At 48.3% G+C, this 22,205-nt stretch overlaps 2 protein-coding genes across 9 annotated transcripts in view; one reads left to right on the top strand and one right to left on the bottom strand.

The window, feature by feature from the left end:
• The window catches only part of letm1 (leucine zipper-EF-hand containing transmembrane protein 1), a 119,169-nt gene extending 97,929 nt beyond the window's left edge, over nucleotides 1-21,240 (bottom strand). The window contains exons 1-2 of one of the 4 annotated variants that reach the window (XM_038793367.1): nucleotides 21,120-21,240; nucleotides 20,420-20,523 (exon numbers count right to left, since the gene is read on the bottom strand). In XM_038793367.1, the coding sequence (XP_038649295.1) occupies nucleotides 20,420-20,498 (79 nt within the window). In that variant the 5' untranslated portion in view covers nucleotides 20,499-20,523; nucleotides 21,120-21,240. Of the gene's footprint in view, nucleotides 1-20,419; nucleotides 20,853-21,119 lie in introns of those variants that run through there. The other 3 variants (XM_038793368.1, XM_038793369.1, XM_038793370.1) reach the window with 3 other exon arrangements.
• nsd2 (nuclear receptor binding SET domain protein 2) overlaps nucleotides 20,979-22,205 on the top strand; it is a 122,082-nt gene continuing 120,855 nt past the window's right edge. For 2 of the 5 annotated variants that reach the window (XM_038793361.1, XM_038793365.1), the window contains exon 1: nucleotides 21,331-21,493. The gene's annotated coding sequence lies outside the window, so the exon portion shown is untranslated. Of the gene's footprint in view, nucleotides 21,153-21,330; nucleotides 21,494-21,819; nucleotides 21,973-22,205 lie in introns of those variants that run through there. The other 3 variants (XM_038793363.1, XR_005460198.1, XM_038793362.1) reach the window with 3 other exon arrangements.

The following is a 22,205-nucleotide window of genomic DNA, read 5'->3' on the forward strand; positions in this document are numbered from 1 at the left end:
AAATGTCTCAATAGTCTTGAAAAATACATAAATTCTTTTAAAATATTGTTCCGTATGGATATTTAAACAATCACAGAAAATGTCCAGAAGCAGGTATGGTAGCTAAGAGGTGAGAATACTGGACTAAAAAACTTGAGATTGAGAATTTACATCCATGACTAGTGATTAAATTGAATTCAGTAAACGTGTGGACATGTCAGACCTTACACTATGGAAAACACAACCACAAAAGCTACTGGAATTTGTAGAACCCACCTTATTCATTAATGTCCTTCAAGGAAAGATACTAGTCACATTTGACTTCAGTCGCACACATGGTATTGTGGCCGACTGCAACACCCATGTGCTGAGGATGCTGCCTTTCTAGTTGCAAACATCCCAACTGCTTAAGGATGGCTAAGTTCCCTGGTTGGATGACTGGCATCCCAAGTTGCTACAGGAAAATGGGTGTGGGGGGGCCGGAGCTGGGCTTAGCACCATCTTCCAATCTTCCTGAGATATGCAAGAATATTGGAGAGTGGCAGAAGGTTTTGACAGTGGCAAATCTAACACCTATTCTCAAAAAAGTGTGCGAGGGCAATATTAGTAACAGGCTGGTTAGTTTAAGATAATTGGTGGATATGGTTTGAGAAACAATAATCAGAGAACAAAACTTAATAGGCACTTAGAGGGGTTCGAGTTAATTGATAAGAGCCCAAATGGATTTGTAAAAGGCAGATAATTTTTTTTTGACTCGGTAACAAAGAAGGTTGAAAGGACTGCAATTGACATGGTTTATACGGATTGAAAGCAACTTGCAAGGTACCACGTAAAAGGCTCATTTACAAAATTCAGCCTCATGGAAAAAGGCCAGTGTCACCTTGGGTAAATAAAAATGACAAGGAATGAAAACAGTGAGCTGTGATAAATGACTGGGAAATGGTAGAGAGTGGTGATCCTGAGGAGGCAATGGTGGGATTACTGCTTTGCTTGACATTTGTAAAGGATTTAGATATTAAAATACAGAATAAATTTACAAATTATACCAAACTTGGAGGCGCGTCAACTGCACCACGACAGATGAGCCAACAGAATGAGCAGACGGAATTTAATACGGAAAAGTGTGAGGTGATGCATTTCAGCAAAAGAGATGGGCAGAAGCAATATAGATTTAATGGCATAATTCAAAAGAATGGGCAGCGACAAAAGGATGCGGAGGCTCGTGTGCCTAGATCAGGGGTGGGCAAACTACGGCCCGCGGGCCGCATGCAGCCCGCCAAAGGTCTTTATCAGAAACATTAAAACTTAAAAGTTGGATTGGAGGGAGAGAGCAGCGGGCAGTGTCAATTTCAGCGGCCGGCTGATTGTTTCAGTGAGAGAGCAGCTTCCCTCTCCGGATCAAAAGGTGAGCCGGCCGCTGAAATTGACACTGTTTTAATTAGATCCACGATGGGGGTTTTAAATTTATTTAAAATCTATGCTAGCGCTTCCCATTGTGAGTCTACGGGGGTCTGACCTCTCCCCCCGCCCCCCTGTAGACTCTCAATGGGAAGCTGCTAGCATAGATTTTTAAATAAATTTAAAACCCCCATCGTGGATATCCGTGGCTCGGATGCAACGCGGGTGGCTGTCTTGGACCCCAACACCCGCGTTATAAAGGGGGACTACTGTATTACCTGAGTATTTCCCCGGAGCTATCAGGAGCGGCGCTGTTGCTAGTGTTTTCAGTCCCGATCCCCTGCACAAACTCTCCTCCATTCTGACCCACTGGGAATCAACCCCTCTGACCCAGCTCCGCACCTTCTCCACATTCGCCGCCCAGTAGTAGTACATCAGGTTCGGGAGACCCAAACCCCCTGCCTGCCTTCCTCTCTGTAGCAGCACCTTTCTCACACTGGCCAGCTTCCCTCCCCATATGAACCAGGTAATCCTTCCCTCAATCTCCCTGAAAAAAGCCTTTGGCAGGAAAATCGTTAGGCATTGAAAAATAAACAGAAATCACAGCAAACATTCATTTTAACCGCCTGTACCTGACCTGCCAGTGACAGAGGGAGACCATCCCACCTTGCAATATCAACTTTCACTCTCCCCACCAAACTAGTGATGTTGTACCTGCAAAGCCTCCCCCACCCCTGGGCCACCTGCACCCCCAGATACCTAAAGTGAGTACCTGCCCTATGGAATGGCAATCCCCCCACCACTGCCCCCACCCCCGGCCGATACACCACAAAATACTCACCCTTGTCCAGGTTCAGCTTGTACCCCAAGAAAGACCCCAATACTCGCAGTAGCTCCAATATTCCTCCTATCGACGCACTTGGTTCCGACACATACAGCAGCAAGTCGTTGGCATACAAGGACACCCTATGCTCTGTCCCCTCCTACACTATTCCTTTCCATACCCCCGAACTTCTTCCCCTCCCTTCCTCCAGTGCCACAACGACGTTCAAAACCCTCCTAATGTTCGAAAACAGCTACCTCCCCTTCATGAACCCCATCTGATCCTCACCTATCACCTTTGGGAGGCACTCCTCCAGCCTACCCGCCAGTACCTTTGCCAATACTTTGGCGTCCACATTCAGAAGTGATATGGGCCTCTACGACCCACACTCCGTTGAACCATTGTATGCCTTTTCATTCAGATTTGTCCTGTGTACAGTCCAGGCAGATCATTACATAAAAGACATAGGACATACGATCTCAGAATAGAGTAGGGAGAGGATGAAGATGTCCGCAAACACACCCGCCAGTTGGTCCACGCAAGATCCATCAGGACCCGTTGCTTTCCGAGGGTTCACTTTCAAGAATGCCGATCTCAATTCTGAGGCTGTGATGTGTCTAAGGCTGCTGGGGCAGTTGAAAACAGTTTGTTGACTTACTGCTCGAAACGAGCATGGAATGCATTGAGTTCATTGGGGAGGGGTGCTCTGTTGTAGAGATTCTACTCAGCTTTGCAGCCAGTGATATTGTTTAAGCCTTGCCACAACCGACGAGAGTACGTGTTGGTAGTCTGTGACTTGAGGTTAGTCTGGTATTTTCTCTTGGGAGTTCCAGATGGCTTTGCAGAGGTTTTACCTGGATTTTGTGTATAGGGTGGGTCACCAGGGTCATTCCCTTTTATGTTGTCCCCAACTTCCCTTTTCAGCCATGGCTGCCTCCCCTTTCTCTTCCTTGGAATGTCCTCTTCTACTTGCAAGTGGCCATGATATAATTGCGGAAAACCGCTTAAAGACCCTTTCCCGTTTCCAATCTGTCCACTCGATGTTGGTTTATGTGTAGTTTTCCCATCTCCCCCAGGAAAATATGTCACTATAAGTGGGTGGGTGGTACGAATCCATAGAATCCTTGCAGTGCATTCTACTTGGCCCGCTCCCCTGCCATATCCCCATAACTTCACGCATTGATCATGGCCAATCCACCTAATCTGAACATTTTTGAACTGTGGGAGGAAACCAGAGCGCCGGGAAGAAATCCACACAAACATGGGTAGAACGTACAAACTCCACAGTCACCGAAAGCTGGAATTGAACCCGGGTCCCCAGCGCTGTGAGGCAGCAGTGCTAACAACTGTGCCACCATGCTGTGAAGTTATGTTAGGACCGTCTGAGTGAGCTACGAGACTAACCAGTCTTTTCCTGTTGTTGTTATCACTTTTGTCTCTGGGAAAGAAATTACACTATTGGAGACAACACAACAGTACCTCCACTAGCAGGGTGCAACTCCATTCTGACACGATTGCATTGACATTTCCCATTATAAATTAAAGGAACTTATAACAGATACGAAATACAGAGGGTTCTTGTATAATATAGCTGCAATAGACGCACAAAAAAGTGCAGATTGCTCATTGTTGAAAGCAAGAGCAACACTCCGAATTTTGCCAAAATTTCTTGTCCCATCCTCGAATAGCAGCCATTATAAAAACAGTTGCATTTAGAGTTGAACCAAAATCGTGGAATATGGAAGTCCATTAGTTTGATACACAATTAAATTCTTGCTTATTTCTGTTTCAAAAAAGTAGGAATATAACCACCAGAACAGTGCAGATTTTGGCAACGGTTGCTGATGATTGCAGCGCGTTCAGTTTGATCTAGAACTCCACAAATAATGAAACAGAGTTGACAGGAGCCCAGTCTGGCAGCTTGGAACTTGCTGCATAAAGAAGTGCTCGTTGCTCAAAACTAATTCAAACTTTGGCTCAAAGTGCACAATCTCAAGCTTAATGGCCACAGACTGGTCTACCATTTTCCTATGCATTTAATTCTAAGGATAGAGGACATTACCATAAAACTGGGGAGGCAGCGGAGTAGTGGCATTGCCACTGGACTAGTAATCCAGAGATCTACAGTAATTCTCTGGGGACCTTGAATCCCACAACGGTGAAAATTAAAGTGAATTACAAGTCTTTCGTTTTTAAAAAATATTTGAAAAGGAAATGAAAATCGCTTATTGTCACAAGTAGGCTTCAAATGAAGTTACTGTGAAAATCCCCTAGTTGCCACATTCCGGCGCCTGTTCGGGGAGGCTGGGAATATTTTTATTAAGGTATTGAAATAACATTAACAATGACATCAACATGTCATTGACATAAGGGCAGCACGGTAGCATTGTGGGTAGCACAATTGCTTCACAGCTCCAAGGTCCCAGGTTTGATTCCGACTTGGGTCACTGTCTGTGTGGAGTCTGCACATCCTGCCCGTGTGTGCGTGGGTTTCCTCCGGGTGCTCTGGTTTCCTCCCACTGTGCAAAGATGTGCAGGTTAGGTGGATTGGCCATGATAAATTGCCCTTAGTGTTGTGTGGGGTTACTGGGTTATGGGAATAGGGTGGAGGTGTTGACCTCGGGTAGGGTGCTCTTTCCAAAAGCCGGTGCAGACTCAATGGGCCGAGTGGCCTCCTTCTGCACTGTAAATTCTATGATAATCTATGAAACATGGTTTAATAAACATTCCCCCGCATCCCAATCTTCACACACCCCAACCATAAAACAATTACCCCCCCAGAATACTGCATCTGCTGATACTTTAAAGTCGACAAACAGCTGCCACCTCAGGGTGAACCCGACCATTGACCCTCTTAAGGCGAACTTTATCTTTGAGACTGAGAAACCCAGCCATGTCACTAACCCAGGTCTCTACACTCGGGGGCTTCGGGTCCCTCCACATTAACAAGATCTATCTCTGGGCTACCAGGGAGGCAAAGGCCAAGACATTAGCCTCTTTCGCCACCTGAACTCCCGGCTCCTCCGACACTGCAAAGATCCCTACCTCCGGACTCGGCACCAGCCGTGTTTTAGTACTGTGGACAAACTCTCTAAGCTTCGGGCATGCCCAAAACATGTGGACATGATGTGCTGGGCTTCCCGCGCACTTGTCTTCTACCCCGAAAAACTTACTCATCCTAGCCACTGTCATGTGTGCCTGGTGGACTACCTTGAACTGTATCAGGCTAAACCTGGCACATGATGAGGAGGTATTATCCCTGCTTAGGGCATCCGCCCATAGACCCGCCTCTATTTCTCCTCTGAGCTCGTCCTCCCACTTGCCCTTGAGCTCCTCCACCGGAGTTTCCTCCACCTCCGAAAGCTCCTGGTAAATATCTGAAAACATCCCCTCTCCCACCCGGTACTGGAGTCTACTCTGTCCTGTATCCCCCGTGGTGGCAGCATGCGAAAAGGTCGGAACCTGTTTTCTCAGGAAGTCTCGCACCTGCAAATACCTAAACCCGCTCCCTGCTGGCAATTCAAATTTATCCTCCAAGGATTTCAAGCTGGGGAAGCTCCCGTCTATAAATAGAGCCCCCCCCCCCCCCCCCCCAAATCCTTCTAACTCCTGCCCTTTGCCATCTCCAGAATGCACCATCTAATCTATCCGGTACAAACCGATGATTATTATAAAATCGGGGTCCAAACCGATGCTCATATCTCCTCCACTGCCCCCAGATTCTCAGAGCGGCGACCACCACTTGACTTGCGGAGTATCGGGCCAGCGAGAACAGAAGAGGTGCCGTTATCAGTGCTCCCAAACTGGTGTCTTTGCATGACGCCACCTCCATCCACTCCCACACCGACCCCTCCCCCACTACCCACTTCCTAATCATGGCTATATTAGCCACCCAGTAGTAATTGCAGAAGTTCGGCCTCGCGAGCCCACCCTCCGCCCGACTGCGCTCCAGCAACACTTTCTTCACTCGCGGGGTTTTACCCACTCACACAAAGCCCGAAATAACCTTATTCACTCGCTTGAAAAAGGCCTTTGGGATGAAGATGGGGAGGCACTGAAAGACAAACAGAAATCTGGGGATGAACGTCATTTTCACGGTCTGTACGTTCCCCAACAGTGATAGTGGGAGCATGTCCCATCTCTTAAAGTTCCCCTCCATTTGTTCTACCAGCCAGGAGAGGTTTAACTTGTGCAGTGCCTCCCATTCCCGGGCCACCCGAATTCCCAGATACCGAAAGCTCTTCCCTATCATTCTAAGCGGCAGCTCTTCCAGTCTCTTCTCCTGTCCTCTTGCCTGGATCGCGAACATCTCGCTTTTCCACATGTTCAATTTATACCCTGAAAAGTTGTCAAATTCCCCCAGGCTTCGCATTACTTCCCCCATCCCCTCCAACAGGTCTGAAATATACAGGAGCAGGCCATTCTCTGCATCCATCGCTGCCACCACCTCCACTCCTTCGGAGGGCATCATAATAACATTCAAAAGCCTTCGAACATTGGCCTCGAGTTGCCTGCCCTTTACAAATCCCATCTGGTCTTCCTCTATCACCCCCGGGACACAGTCCTTCATCCTTGTGGCCAGTATCTTCGCCAGCAGTTTGGCATCCACATTCAGTAGAGAAATTGGCCTGTATGACCCGCATTGCTCCGGATCCTTCTCCCGTTTCAGGATCAATGAAATCGAGGCCTGCGACATTGTTGGGGGGAGGACACCCTTCTCTCTTGCTTCATTAAATGTCCTCACCAGCAGTGGGCTCAATATCTCAGAAAACGTCTTAAAGAATTCCACCCTCGCCGTCAGGCCCCGGGGCCTTGCCCGACTGCATGCCCTCCAGCCCCTTGATTATTTCCTCCATCTCAATTGCAGATCCTCAAATGATCCAAAAACTGCCTCATCCCCTCCACCCCAGGCGGGGGTTCCGACTCATAATTTACTATAGAAGTCCTTATTCACCCCCGCTGGGTCCAGGACAGTATTGCCACCTCTACTCTTGACTTAACCTATCTCCCTGGCCACCTTTTCCTGAGCTGGTGTGCCAGCATTCTGCTTGCCTTTTCATCGCCCCCCCCTTGCCTTCCTCAACTGTTCCACTGCTATCCCTGTGGTCAACAGCCCAAATTCCGCCTGTAACCTCTGCCGCTCCCTCAGTAACCCCGCGTCCAGGGCCTCCGAGTATCTCCTGTCCACCTGGAGTATCTCCTCCACTACCCTGTCCCTCTTAGCCCGTTCCGCCTTTTCTCTGTGGGCCCGTATCGAGATTAATTCCCCTCTGACCACTGCCTTCAAAGCTTCTCAGACTGCCGCAGCAGAGACCTCCCCCGTATCATTTGTCTCCAGGTAGTTCTGGATGGACTTGTTAACCCACTAGCAACCTCATATCCAGCCTCCACACAGGGCGTTGTCCGCTCCCAAACTAACCTGTAGATCCAACCAATGCAGGGCATGATCCAACACTGCGATTGAGAGTACGAAGTATCCACCACCTCCAGTCTTAGGGCCCTGCCCAGAACAATAACGTTGATGAGAGAGTATACCTTGTGGACATGTGAGAAAAAGGAAAACTCCTTCGCCTTTGGCCGTGCACATCTCCATGGGTCTACTCCCCCCATTTGTGCCACAAACTCCTTCAATTCCTTTGCCACAGCCGGCCTCCTGGATTTTGACCGGTCCAATTCCAGATCAATGACTGCGTTAAAGTCTCCTCCCATGATCTGGTAATGTGACTCTAAGTCTGCGATCTTACCCAACACCCGCCTCATTAATTCCACATCGTCCCAATTCGGAGCATATACGTTCACGAGTACCACCCGCACCCCCTCACCATTATGTACCTACCCCCCCTTGTCTGACACGATTCTCCCTCCCTCGAATGCCACTCGTTTGTTGATCTGCCTCGAATGCCACTAGTTTGTTGATCAAGATCGCTACACCCCTGGTCTTCGAGTCCAGCCCGGAGTGGAATACTTGGCTAACCCACCCCTTTCTCAATCTTGTCTGGTCTGTAACCTTTAAGTTTGTCTGTTGTAACATTGCCACTCTGCCCTCAACCCCCTCAACTGCGCAAACACACAAGCCCTCTTGACCACCCCATGCAGCCCTCGGACGTTCGATGTAATCAGCCTGGTCGGGGGGCTTACAATCCCCCATCCAACTGACTAGTCATCACCCTTTTTAGGCCAGCCTCTAGCTCATGCCCTCCTCCTCCTCGAGCCCCTACCCCTCAGACATTCGCCGTTCCCGACCTTGTCCCCTAGTAACAGTTCCTCCCCGTCAGCAAAGCAGTCCCCCCTCTCCCTCCCCCCTAGCAACACTAGCAACCCAATCCCCCCCCCACCCCCAAGGTCAAGCTCCAGCTTAACACCTGCTCACCCCCCACTGCGCTTCCGAGAGTCAGCTGACCCATGCTGGCTTGATTGCGCCAGCCCCTGGCACCAAGCAGTCTGTCTCCCCATTGTTCTCTCCACTCTCCCCCCACATGGACAAACATTAAAAGCATCACATTCCACAGTGAATAAACATCAGGACAAAAAAGCAGTGAAGAAACAGCAACAGGAAAGAAAAACACCCAAAAAACAGAACTCCAAAGACCATCCCCCCTCTAACCAGCTCCCTGCAAGACAAAGTTACCTTTAGCCATCCAAACAGCACCTTAGTACAGTATACATAGCAGTACTTATACAGCCAAACACAACAAATCGCCACCAAAGTACTTTCCGAGGCCTCAGTGTCTTTTAATTCGCCTCCAGCCTCTTTTCTTCAATAAAAGTTGATACTTCGTCTAGTGTTTCGAAGTCGAAGTCCCATTCATCATGTGTGATCCACAGACGGGCTGGGTACAGCATCCCAAACTTCACCCCTTCTAAAGAGGGCCGTTTTTGCCTGATTAAACCCAGTTCGCCTCTTGGCCAAATCTGCTTCAGGTCCTGATAAATGCGCAGCTCACAATTCTCCTACTTGCTACTCCATTCCTTCTTGGCCCACCGCAGAAAGTGTTCCTTATCCAGGAATCGGTGAAAGCGTACCACCATCGCCCTCAGCGGCTCGTTCGCTCTGGGCTTCTTTGCGAGGGCTGTGTGCTCTATCCACTTCCAGGGGCCGGGGAACGCCTCAGCCCCCATTAACTTCTCCAACATGTCCGTCACACAAGTCCTCGCATCCGATCCCTCACTGCCTTCAGGGAGGCGGACAATTCTAAGATTCTGCCTCCTGGACCTGTTCTTCAGGTCCTCTTGCATTCTTCTCTGGCGGTCGTTCTTCATCTCCACCTTTTGAAGCAATCTTCAAAAAAAACTCTGCCCTGCTTTCCTGCCTTACCAGCTTTGCTCGTGTCTTCCTTATAGGACTTTGCCTTTTCACACGGCCACCTCTGGTCCAATTCTCCATACACTGGAGGGGGATTTCTCCTCACTGTCGCACTCCTCCCCGATTTATCCCATAAAATCCAGGGGAAAAAGGTGCAAAAGTATGTCACAGGCGGGAGCTTTTAAATGTGCGACCTACACCTCCATGGTCGCCACCGGAAGCCCGTGAATTACAAGTCTAATTATGACCAAGAAACCATTGTCGTTTGTCACAAAAACCAATCTGGTACATTCATGTCCTTTAGGGAAGGAAATCTACTGTCCTTACCTGGATCTGGCCTATATGTGAATCCAGATCTACAGTAATATGGTTGACTCTTAATTGCCCTCAGAGAGAAGCAATAAATTCTGGCCCAGGCCACGTTGCCCACATTACATGAACAAATTAAAAAAAAAACTAATTCTGAACAAATAGTCCTAGTTTAGTATTAGACAATCCTAGTTTACACAGAACATAGACATAGAACACTACAACACATAACAGGCCCTTCGGACCTCGATGTTGTGCCGAACTTTGTCCGAAACCAAGATCAAGCTATCCTACTCCCTGTCATTGTGGTGTGCTCCATGTGCCTATCCAATAACCGCTTGAAAGTTCCTAAAAAGTGTCCGACTCCACGATCACAGCAGGCAGTCCATTCCACACCCTAACCACTCTCCGAGTAAAGAACCTACCTCGGGCATCCCTCCGATATCACCCACCCTGAACCTTATAGTTATGACACCTTGTGACGGCTACATCCACCCGAAGAAATAGTCTCTGAACATCCACTCTATCTATCCCCCTCATCATTTTATAAACCTCTATTGAGTCGCCTCTCATCCTCCTCCGCTCCAAAGAGAAAAGCCCTAGCTCCCTCAACCTTTCCTCATAAGACCTATCCTGCAAACCAGGCAGCATCCTGGTAAATCTCCTTTGCACCCTTTTCAATGCTTCCACATCCTTCCTATAGTGAGGTGACCAGAACTGCACACAATACTCCAAATGTGGTCCCACCAGGGTCATGTACAGTTGCAGCATAACCCCACGGCTCTTAAACTCAAGCCCCCTGTTAATAAATGCTAACACACAATAGGTCTTCTTCACGGCTCCATCCACTTGAGTGGCAACCTTCAGATATCTGTGGACATGAACCCCAAGATCTCTCTGTTCCTCCACATTCCTCAGAACCCTGCTGTTGACCCTGTAATCCGCATTCAAATTTTTCCTACCAAAATGAATCACTTCGCACTTCTCAGGGTTAAACTCCATCTGCATTTTTCGGCCCAGCTCGGCATCCTATCAATGTCTCTTAGCAGCCTACAACAGCCCTCCATCTCATCCACTACTCCACCAATCTTGGTGTGATCAGCAAATTTACTGACCCTCCTTTCAGACCCCTCCTCCAAGTCATTGATAAAAATCACAAATAGCAGAGGGCCCAGCACTGATCCCTGTGGTACACCGCTGGTAACTGGTCTCCAGTCCGAAAATTTTCCATCCACCACCACCCTCTGTCTTCTATGTGATAGCCAGTTACTTATCCAATTGGGCAAATTTCCCTCTATCCCACACCTCCTACCTTTCTTCATGAGCCTACCATGGGGAACCTTATCAAACACCTTACTAAAATCCAATATACGACGCCAAGTGCTCTACCTTCATCTGCACACTTAGTTACCTCCTCAAAGAATTCAATCAAATTTGTGAGGCAAGACTTACCCTTCACAAATCCGTGTTGACTATCCCGGATTAAGCTGCATCTTTCCAAATGGTCATAAATCCTATCCTTCAGGACCTTTTCCATTAACTTACCGACCACCGAAGAAAGACTAACCGGCCTATAATTACCAGGGTCATTCCTATTCCCTTTCTTGAACAGAGGAACAACATTTGCCACTCTCCAGTCCTCTGGCACTATCCCCGTGAACAGTGAGGACCCAAAGATCAAAGCCAAAGGCTCTGCAATCTCATCCCTAGCCTCCCAAAGAATCCTAGGATATATCCCATTTGGCCTAGGGGACTTGTCGACCCTAAGGTTTTTCAAAATTGCTAATACATCCTCCCTCAGAACATCTACCTCCTCCAGCCTACCCGCCTGTATCACACTCTCATCCTCAAAAACATAGCCCATCTCCATGGTGAACATTGAAGCAAAGTATTCATTCAATGCCTCTCCTATTTCTTCTGACTCCATACACAAGTATGGCATATATACACAAGTATATACACATGTGGCAGCACGGTAGCATTGTGGATAGCACAATCGCTTCACAGCTCCAGGGTCCCAGGTTCGATTCCGGCTTGGGTCGCTGTCTGTGTGGAGCCTGCACATCCTCCCCGTGTGTGCGTGGGTTTCCTCCGGGTGCTCCGGTTTCCTCCCACAGTCCAAAGATGTGCAGGTTAGGTGGATTGGCCATGATAAATTGCCCTTAGTGTCCAAAATTGCCCTTAGTGTTGGGTGGGGTACTGGGTTATGGGGATAGGGTGGAGGTGTTGACCTTGGGTAGGATGCTCTTTCCAAGAGCCGGTGCAGACTCGATGGGCCGAAAGGCCTCCTTCGGCACTGTAAATTCTATGTAATTCTATGTAAAAGTTCCCACTACTGTCCTTGACCAGTCCTAACCTCACCCTGGTCATTCTTTTATTTCTCACACAAGGGTTTTCCTTGATCCGACCCGCCAAGGACTTCTCATGCCCCCTCCTAGCTCTCCTAAGCCCTTTTTTTTTTAGCTCTTTCTTTGCTACCGTATAACCCTCAAGCGACCCAACTGAACCTTGTTTTCTCATCCTTACATATGCTTCCTTTTCCTCTTGACAAGACATTCAACCTCTTTTGTGAACCATGGTTCACTCACACAGCCACTTCCTCCCTGCCTGACAGGGAGCACGCTGCCAGCAGCACGGTTCAATTCCCATACCAGCCTCCCCGAACAGGCGCCGGAATGTGGCGACTAGGGGCTTTTCACAGTAACTTCATTTGAAGCCTACTTGTGACACTAATCCATTTTCATTTCACATACCTATCAAAGACATACGGTATTTGTTCCTTGAACAAGCTCCACTTCTCATTTGTGCCTTTCCCTGACAGTATCTGTTCCCATCTTATGCTCCCTAATTCTTGCCTAATCGCATCATAATTACCCCTCCCCCAATTATAAACCTTGCCCTGCCATATGGCCCTATCCCTCTCCATTGCAATAGTGAAAGACACGGAATTGTGGTCACTTTCTCCAAAGTGCTCCCCCACAAATAAATCTAACGCTTGGCCCAGTTCATTACCCAGTATCAAATCCAATGTGACCCCACCTCTTGTCGGCCTATCCACATATAGTGTCAGTAAACCCTCCTGCACACACTGTACAAAAACTGCCCCATCCGAACTGTTTGACCTATAGAGGTTCCAATCAATATTTGGAAAGTTAAAGTCGCCCATGACAACTACCCCGAGACCTCCACACCTATCCATAATCTGTTTTGCAATTTCTTCCCCCACATCTCTATTACTGTTTGGGGGCCTATAGAAAACTCTTAACAACGTGACCGCTCCTTTCCTATTTCTAACTTCAGCCCATATTACCTCAGTAGGCAGGTCCCCCTCGAACTGCTTTTCTGCAGCCATTAAACTATCCTTGATTAACGATGCTACTCCTCCACCTCTTTTACCACCTTCCCTACTCTTACAGAAACATCTATACCCCGGAACTTCCAAGAACCATTCCTGTCCCTGTTCTAACCATGTCTCCGTAATGGCCACAACATCGTAGTCCCAAGTACCAAGTTCACCTACCTTATTCCAGATGCTGTTTGCATTGAAGTAGACACACTTCAAACCACCTTCCTGTCTGCCGGTACACTCCTGCGACCTTGATACCCTCCTCAGTACCGCACTATTCTCAACACTGGCTTCTGGACTACAGCTCGTTTTCCCATCCCCCTGACAAATTAGTTTTAATATTAGACAATAATATTAATAGTTCTTGAACTAGGATGTCAATTCTTTTTTTAAATTGCACTGGTCTCTGAAAGGAGATCCAGGACTGCCACACATTTGCGTGATTTTCTACTTGATAATTCTAGTCTACTTATGGGTTGTAGGTGTTACTGGCAAGGCCAGCATTTATGGTTCATCTGCGGGGAGGCGGCGGCATAGTGGTATTGTCGCTAGACTAGTAATCCAGAGACCCAGGATAATGGTTCAAATCCCACCATGGCAGGTGATGGAATTTAAACTCAATAAAATATCTGGAATTAAAAGTCAATTGTCATACAAACCCATCTAGTTCACTGATGTCCTTTCAGGAAGGAAATCTGCCACCCAGACCCACATGTGGTTGGTTGACTCTTAACTGCCCCCTCTTCGGCAGCACGGTGGCCTAGTGGTTAGCACAACCGCCTCACGGCGCTGAGGTCCCAGGTTCCATCCCGGCTCTGGGTCACTGTCCGTGTGGAGTTTGCACATTCTCCCCGTGTCTGCGTGGGTTTCGCCCCCACAACCCAAAAATGTGCAGAGTAGGTGGATTGGCCATGCTAAATTGCCCCTTAATAGAAAAAATAATTGGGTAATCTAAATTTATAAAAAAAAAAAAAAAAAACTGCCCCCTCTTCAATTAGGGATGGGCATTAAATGCTGGTACAGCCTGCAATGCCCATGTCCCATGAACAAATTTCTTTTAAAATTGCTTGTGAAAGTGGTCATGAGTCACCTCAAGCACAGCAATCCAGGAAGTGCTGAAACTCCCAGAGATTCTGATAGGGTACTTCAGGATTTTGACCCAAATTGTATAATTTCCAAGTTAGGATTGTGAGAGGAACTTAAAAGGGTAGTTCCTCTGCATCTGCTGCCCTTGCTCTCCCAAATGATAGTTGCCAGGAATTTGTACGGTGTTGTAGAAGGAACCATGGTGAGTTATATAACTGAATATACATTTATCTGGAGTTTCAAAAAGGTGCCCCATAACAGGACCAATAAATAAACTCAGAGAATGTGAAGTAAGAGGGTCAATTGGCATATTGGACTGCTCACTGGCTTCAAAAGAAAAGAGTTACTAAACTTGCAGAATGGGCATATAAATCGACAGATGAAGATCAACACAGATAAATGTAAAGTTGTACATTTTGCTAGTAAAAATAGGTCGCTCCTTACTTGGAGGGAGCAAGTCTCGGTCAGGTAAAGGAACAAAGGGATGTCGGAGTATAAATACATCAATCACAAAGTTGTTTGATAGGTTAACAAGGCCATACGAAGGGAGGGGGGGGGCTTTGCCCGCAACTATGTCACGGGCGCTGATTTCCTTGATCCTGAAGCGGGACAAGGACCCTCATATAGGCCGATTTCGCTGCTGAATGCCGATGCTAAGCTGCTGGCAAAGATCCTGGCCACTAGAATAGAGGATTGCGTGCCCGGGGTCATTCATGAGGACCAGACGGGGTTTGTGAAGGGAAGGCAGCTGAATACAAACGTACGAAGGCTCCTCAACGTTATTATGATGCCGGCTGTGGAAGGGGAGGTGGAGATAGTGGTGGCATTAGATGCGGAGAAGGCCTTCGATAGGGTTGAGTGGGAGTATTTGTGGGAGGTGTTGGAGAGGTTTGGGTTTGGGGAGGGGTATATCCGGTGGGTGAGGCTGCTTTACGAGGCCCCGATGGCGAGTGTAGCCACAAATAGGAGGAGGTCGGAGTACTTTCGGCTGTACCGGGGGACGAGACAGGGGTGCCCCCTGTCCCCCTTGCTCTTCGCGTTGGCAATTGAGCCCCTGGCCATGGCATTGAGGGAGTCAGGGAACTGGAGGGGCCTGGTGCGGGGTGGGGAGGAGCATCGAGTGTCGATGTACGCGGACGACCTGTTGCTGTATGTGGCGGACCCGGTGGGGGGGGGGATGCCGGAGGTGATGAGGATTCTTAGTGAATTCGGAGGTTTCTCGGGGTATAAGTTGAACTTGGGCAAGAGCGAGGTGTTTGTGGTACATCCGGGGGATCAAGAGGAGGGGATTGGTAGGCTCCCATTGAAGCAGGCAGGGAAGAGCTTCAGGTACCTAGGGGTCCAGGTGGCGGGGAGCTGGGGGGCCCTACACAAGCTCAACCTCAAGGTTGGTGGAGCAGATGGAGGAGGAGTTTAAGAGGTGGGATATGTTACCGCTGTCACTGGCGGGGAGGGTGCAGTCCGTCAAGATGACGGTGCTCCCGAGGTTTTTGTTCCTGTTCCAGTGCCTTCCCATCCTTATCCCGAAGGTCTTTTTTAGGAGGGTCAACAGGAGTATCATGGGATTTGTGTGGGCGCATGAAACTCAGAGGGTTAGAAGAGTGTTCCTGGAACGAGGCAGGGATAGGGGGGGGCTGGCATTGCCCAGCCTCTGTGGGTACTATTGGGCTGCCAACGCAGCGATGGTGCGTAAGTGGGTAATGGGCGAGGAGGGGGCAGCATGGAAGAGGATGAAGGCGGCGTCTTGTGTGGGGACGAGCTTGGAGGCGCTAGTAACGGCGCCATTGCCGCTCCCTCCAACAAGGTATACCACGAGCCCGGTGGTGGCGGCTACCCTCAAAATTTGGGGGCAATGGAGACGGCACAGGGGAGAAATGGGGGGCTCGATGGAAGCCCCGATACGGGGGAACCATCGGTTTGTCCCAGGGAGCATTGATGGCGGATTTCTGGACTGGCACAGGGCAGGGGTTAGGAGGTTGAGGGACCTGTTTGTGGAGGGGAGGTTCGCGAGCTTGGGGGAGTTAGAGGGGAAGTTTGGGCTCCCCCCAGGAACATGTTTCGGTACATGCAGGTTAGGGCGTTTGCCAGGCGGCAGATGGAGGGGTTCCCCTTGTTGCCCCCACGTGGGGTACGGGACAAGGTGCTCTCGGGGGCGTGGTTTGAGGAGGGAGAATTTCGGACATATACCGGGTAATGCAGGAGGTAGACGAGGCCTCGGTGGAGGAACTGAAGGGTAAATGGGAAGAGGAGCTTGAGGAGAGGACGTGGGAGGATGCCCTGGAGAGTGAATTCCTCCTCTTCCTGTGCGAGGCTTAGCCTCATACAGTTCAAGGTGCTGCATAGGGCCCACATGACTGGGTCGAGGATGAGTAGGTTTTTCGGGGGCAAGGACAGGTGTGCTAGGTGCTCGGGGAGCCCAGCGAATCACGGGATCTTTTGTTTTTTTTTTCTTTTCCCTTTTGTTTGAAGTTGCTCTTGAAGTTGGGGGGGGGGGTACTGTTCTTGGGGTGTTACCACGGTTGTTTGTTAATAGAGTTAAGATGTTTATATTTTGTAAAAATTCCAATAAAAATTATTTAAAAAAAACAAAAAACAAGGCCATACGAAATACACACCAAGCACTTATATTCGAGCAAGATGCAATTTAGAAGTAGGGACGTTGTGCTAAAACGTTGGTTTGACCCACACTTATAATGTTTATTAGCGTCAGAAGTAGGCTTACATTATAGATCATTCCAAAATGGCCTGATTGCCATATTATAAAAAGGATATAGAGGTACTGGGGCTGGTTAACTAGACTGATGATGTGTGCTTTAGAATAATGGCTTTTGATTCATGCCCCACAGGGAGAGACAGACCAGAGGCCTGCCTCCTCCCTCTTCCTCACAGTAAAATCATGGCATAACCTCTTTGAGGGAGAAGGAATAGAGGGTAGATTCAGATAAGAAAAGATGGGAAAAGGCAAGTGGAGTTGACCTGGACTAGTTGGGACAAATGTTCACTTTCTGTGTCATACATCTGTATACCCTATGAATGTAGTCCTATAATGTTGCTATAGGCACTTTATAAATGCAAGTTGCTGTTGAAATATGTTTTTATTGTTATGTCAATCACGATTGCTGATTCATTCTTTTTTAGTTTCCGGAATAATTGGGCTTGCAAAGTTCTTTAATGAGATCTTACAAACTGTTTAATGGTAAAGCAGTAGGGTTCACAAGGCTGTCTGTTGTTTCACAATTGGGCAGCACGGTAGCATAGTGGTTAGCACAATTGCTTTGCAGCTCTAGGGTCCCAGGTTCGATTCCCGGCTTGGGTCACTGTCTGTGCGGAATCTGCACGTTCTCCCCGTGTGTGCGTGGGTTTCCTCCAACAGTCCGAAGATGTGCAGGCTAGGTGGATTGGCCATGGTAAATTGCCCTTAGTGTCCAAAATTGCCCTTTGTGTTGGGTGGGGTTACTGGGTTATGAGGACAGGGTGGAGGTGTGGGCTTGGGTAGGGTGCTCTTTCCCAGAGCCAGTGCAGACACGATGGGCCGAATGGCCTCCTTCTGCACTGTAAATTCGATGAAATTTTAACTACCTCATCAGCTTCTTTATAACAGACTGTTTTTGTTAATATGATCCATGTGGGATCACATCTCATTGCTATCAAACCTCTGATTAGGGTGTTGAAGCTCTATTTTAGAGCCATAACATTTGTGTGTGATATGTAGCTAAGGTACTGGGATCTGATTTTGTCAGATCACAACAACTGAACCAACATGAACATTAGCTTGTCTATCTGCTCTTTGGTGACAGTTAGTTGGATAAGAAAATGTCAATCATTGTTTCAGATAACATTCCAAGTGCAAGCCATGTGATGGTGGTATTCATTTGAAATCAAAGCCACAAGATTCGGACAAAACAGCTTGTTCTCCTTAGCCTCTTGAAAATGAACCATTTAAAAAACTTTTATACACATAATAATTTGAAGAACAGGAAATTTGTCATTTGTATTTTGAAAACTGAGAAATGGTTGTCTACAAAAATATCACAAGCAGACCATTACTAATTACTAGTTATTACACGATCCAAATTTATTTCAAAGCACATGCAAGTAATGTGATATGGGAATCATTACTCCAATTAACCATGAATGCTTAACCAATTAAAATTGTGCCACGTATTTGCATTAGTTGCACACAATGAACTAGGGTCCAAGAAACACAGTAAAAGTAGCTTTGTGCATTTAGAACCACCGAGGAAAGCATTAAATGACCCCAGCATATGCAAATACAGAATATAATTGATCAGAATTTGCAATTCAAATTTAACCAGTTGTTTTAGAAGCAGCAAGCCCTTTCAGTCAAGATAAAAAATTATTTCCTTCAAATCCCACCCCCTCAAAATACCAGTTTTTAGTAAGGCTGCAGCAGTGTACGCAAGATTGTTGTTTTGTAATTTTAAGCTTTGGCAGCAATATTTGAATTTCCTCCCACCACCACCCCATTTCTGTAGAAGAGACATGGACTTGTGACTCAAAACATTAACTCTGTTCCTCTCTCCCCATAGATTCTGCCAGACACAAGACCAGAAGACATAGGAGCAGAATTAGGCCATTTAGCACTTCGAGTCTACTCCGCCATTCGATCATGACTGATATGGTCCTCATCCCCATTCTCCTGCCTTTTCCCCATCATCCCTGATCCCCTTATTAATCAAGAACACCAGGTTTGTGCTTGAAGTGCTGTTGCTTACAGGGCTACAGACTAAGAGCTGGAAGGTGGAATTAGACAGGATAGTTCTTTCTTAGCACACAAGAACTAGGAGCAGTAGACAATTTAGTTTCTCGGGTCTGCTCCAATACAAACATGGCTGATCTCCTCTCCACCATCCTACCCGTTCTACATAGCCCTCCAACCCATTACCAATTAAAAATCTGTCCTCCTCAACTCCTCAAATTTTCCCACTGGCCCAGCAAACCACCTCACTCGGGTCGCGAATTCCACAGATTCACGACCCCTTGGGAGAGGTAGTTTCTCCTCATCTGCATTTTAAATTTGTTACCCTCATCCAGAGACTATAACCTCTCGTTCTAGAATGTCCCGCAGGAGGAAGCATCTGCTCCACAACTACTTTATCCACACAGTTTATCATCTCATATACCTCAATTTCATCTCCCCTCATTCTTCTAAACTCCAGAGTATAGGTCTAAACTGCACAATCTCAGTTTATAAAACAAACTCCTCATCTCCTCTGAACTGGCCCGAGTTTATCCAGCATTTTCTGTTTTTACCTCAATTCCCCATTTCTGTACATGCTTAAAACCTGTTAAATCCAACATTTTACAGTTCTAGCAAAAGCTAATCGACTCAAAATGTTCCTTGCCTCTCTTTCCAAAAAGATGCTGCCTGACCTGGGCATTCCCATCCTTTTCTGTTTTCATTTATTTCAGGTTGCCAGCGTCTGCCGTATTCTCCTTCGGATAGAGAAATTAAGCCATTTAACTGGGAGACTGGCAGCCAAATTCTGCAGCCGAGGTGAAGGTCAACCCACCTCCCCTCTCCGCCCCTTGACTCCTGCAAACCAACCCACCTCCCCTCTCCGCCCTTTGACTTCTGCAAACCGATCTACTCTAAGCCTACAGTTTAAAATATACAAGAAATCTGATCAGGAGATGAATTGCATTACGAAATGGCACACGCCAAACGTATGGATTAAAACGAAACGGCCTGGAACATTTGATCTGTCAAGACAGCGGAGTCAGCGGAGTTTAAAGGGCATTGACAACATAGCAACAGTGACCGCCTTCAAATCATTCGAGTTTGCGAGATAGAGGGAGGGGGAAATAAAGGAAAACCGAGGTTCCTGGGCCCAGTTTACATTATGGCTAAAAAGGAAACAAAACATACGGCCGGGGGGGGGGGGGGGCGGGGGTAAGAGAGGAGGTAGCATTTAAAACGCTCAACATTTGGTGTTTGACATCGGCAAAGGCCTACTGCAAATTTAAACGGTTCCGCTCAGCTTTAGTGGCTTTACTTCCCCAGACAGACACGGGAAAGCGTTCTGTAATGGACATGACTGATCGGAAATTAATCGCCGACACCGGTGGGGTTTTCGATCGCTGGTAGCAATATTAAAACACCAGCTGCATTGATGCGCGATGGCCTCTCCCTGACGGGAGGACTGGCACGTACCTTTCCTCACCCCCCGACACACTACGTTAGGCGTCTTCCACAGCGATGGCCGGCAGCTCGTGAACAACATGAAGGTCATTTTCGTTATCGGTATGGACCGCCGTCTACAAGAGAAAAGGTCGGGAGTGAAAGCCGCCCGGGGGGAACAACCATTGAGTGAAGCGCAAGAAAGAAGGAACGGTCCCTTCTGGCTGAGTCACAGCCCCTTTTCGCACAGCACCATATTCCTTCCCAACTCAGTGTGTGTGAGTGAGTGGAGACACCAGTCAGATTTCCTCATCCGCCCGCTGCACTGCGACGCCTCCAAAAGCAGGGGGAGGAGAGGAGCAGTCCGCCCCGCATCAACCAATCAAATAAAATAGAGCCCAACGTCCCGGCGTCATCCTGCCCGGCAACACCGCATCCACCCCCGGGCTCGGCCTCTCATTGGTCCGCCCTTCGGAAACGGCGCCCTCGAGCCGCCCGGGGGCGGGAAATCAACGGGTGTTTGTGAACATCGATCACGTGACTCCCCATGCGCGCGCGAACTTGCCTTTTTAAATCATGTTCGGTTTGGGGGGTGGGTGGGGGCACGGGGAGAAGGGCGCGCGTTCGCGCGACTCTCCGGCGGGGAGAGCTTTTCCATTTCAAAAAAGAATGATGCTTGTGAGGCTGTGACGTCACGCGTTTCCAACGTTCCGCTTTTAAAAAAAACACACACCTCAATCAGACGGGCGTCGGAGCAGATCGTCGGGTGAGAAACCGGGATTGAAAATACTCGAGAGGTTTTTATTTTAAAGAACGGAACGAAGGTCGCGTCAAATCTCCCGTGTGTCCCCCCCCCCCCCCCCATGCATCGCGCGCGCTCTCTGCCTCCCCACCCCCCTCTCCGTCCTGACTGCAGCCAATGGGAAGGCAGAGTTTTCGCGCTGATTGGCTTGGTGGAAGAAGAAGGTGGATGATGAGGATGAGGGAGTGAAGGAGTGAGAGTTACTGTACTCGTCCCAAAGTACAGTAACCCCCCACCACACCCCCCTCCCCTCATCGGGCCCGGCCGCCCCCTCCCTCCACCCCGGGAAATGGACGGATAAACAGGTTTGCCGCTTCTCTTAAAACGTGCATTTTTATTTCCGAAAAAAAAGGGGGAAAAAAACCTCTCCTCGAACCTCATGCCTTTCTCATTGCTCCCCCCCCCCCCCCCCCCCCCCCCACTCATTTTTTTTTTTGTTGTTGCGGTATTAAAACTGCATAAGAGGGCCTGAGGCAGGGGGATTCTTGGCTGGGTGGGGGGGGAGAGAGGGGAGGGGGTGGTGGACGGTGGCTGAATAAGAAGAGGTGGCGATTTAGTTGGAGGGAATTAGGCCCCGAGTTGGTCCAATCGGAAGCTGAGCAGTCAGTCAGTCAGCCCTCTTGAACAGGGAATGAGATTTTAGCGTGTTTTTTTTAATCTCTTCACTACCCTCCCCCCCCCCCCCCCCCCAGGTCTCCTACGTACGTATTCCATTTTAAAAGAACCGGCTATCTATTATTGCATCCGTACGGGCGATTAATAATTTCCGATGTCTGCAAACACGGTGAGCGCATTCGGTCGTGGTTTTTTTTGCAAAGAAGCTGCTGTGGGGGGGTTGAATCTGCATTGCTCGCCTTGCCTTGCCTGCTGGATGTATGGAGGGCAGCCATGTTTGTTAATTTTTTTTTAAAGATTGGTCTTTTAATTTCACAGTGATCCCTTTTCGAAATTGTTTGAAATTTAATTTCCGTCTCGCAACAGGTGTTTTTTTATTTTCGAAGGACTCCACGCCCGCGG

Source organism: Scyliorhinus canicula, chromosome 3, assembly GCF_902713615.1.
Source record: "Scyliorhinus canicula chromosome 3, sScyCan1.1, whole genome shotgun sequence".
In the NCBI taxonomy this organism is placed as follows: domain Eukaryota; kingdom Metazoa; phylum Chordata; class Chondrichthyes; order Carcharhiniformes; family Scyliorhinidae; genus Scyliorhinus; species Scyliorhinus canicula.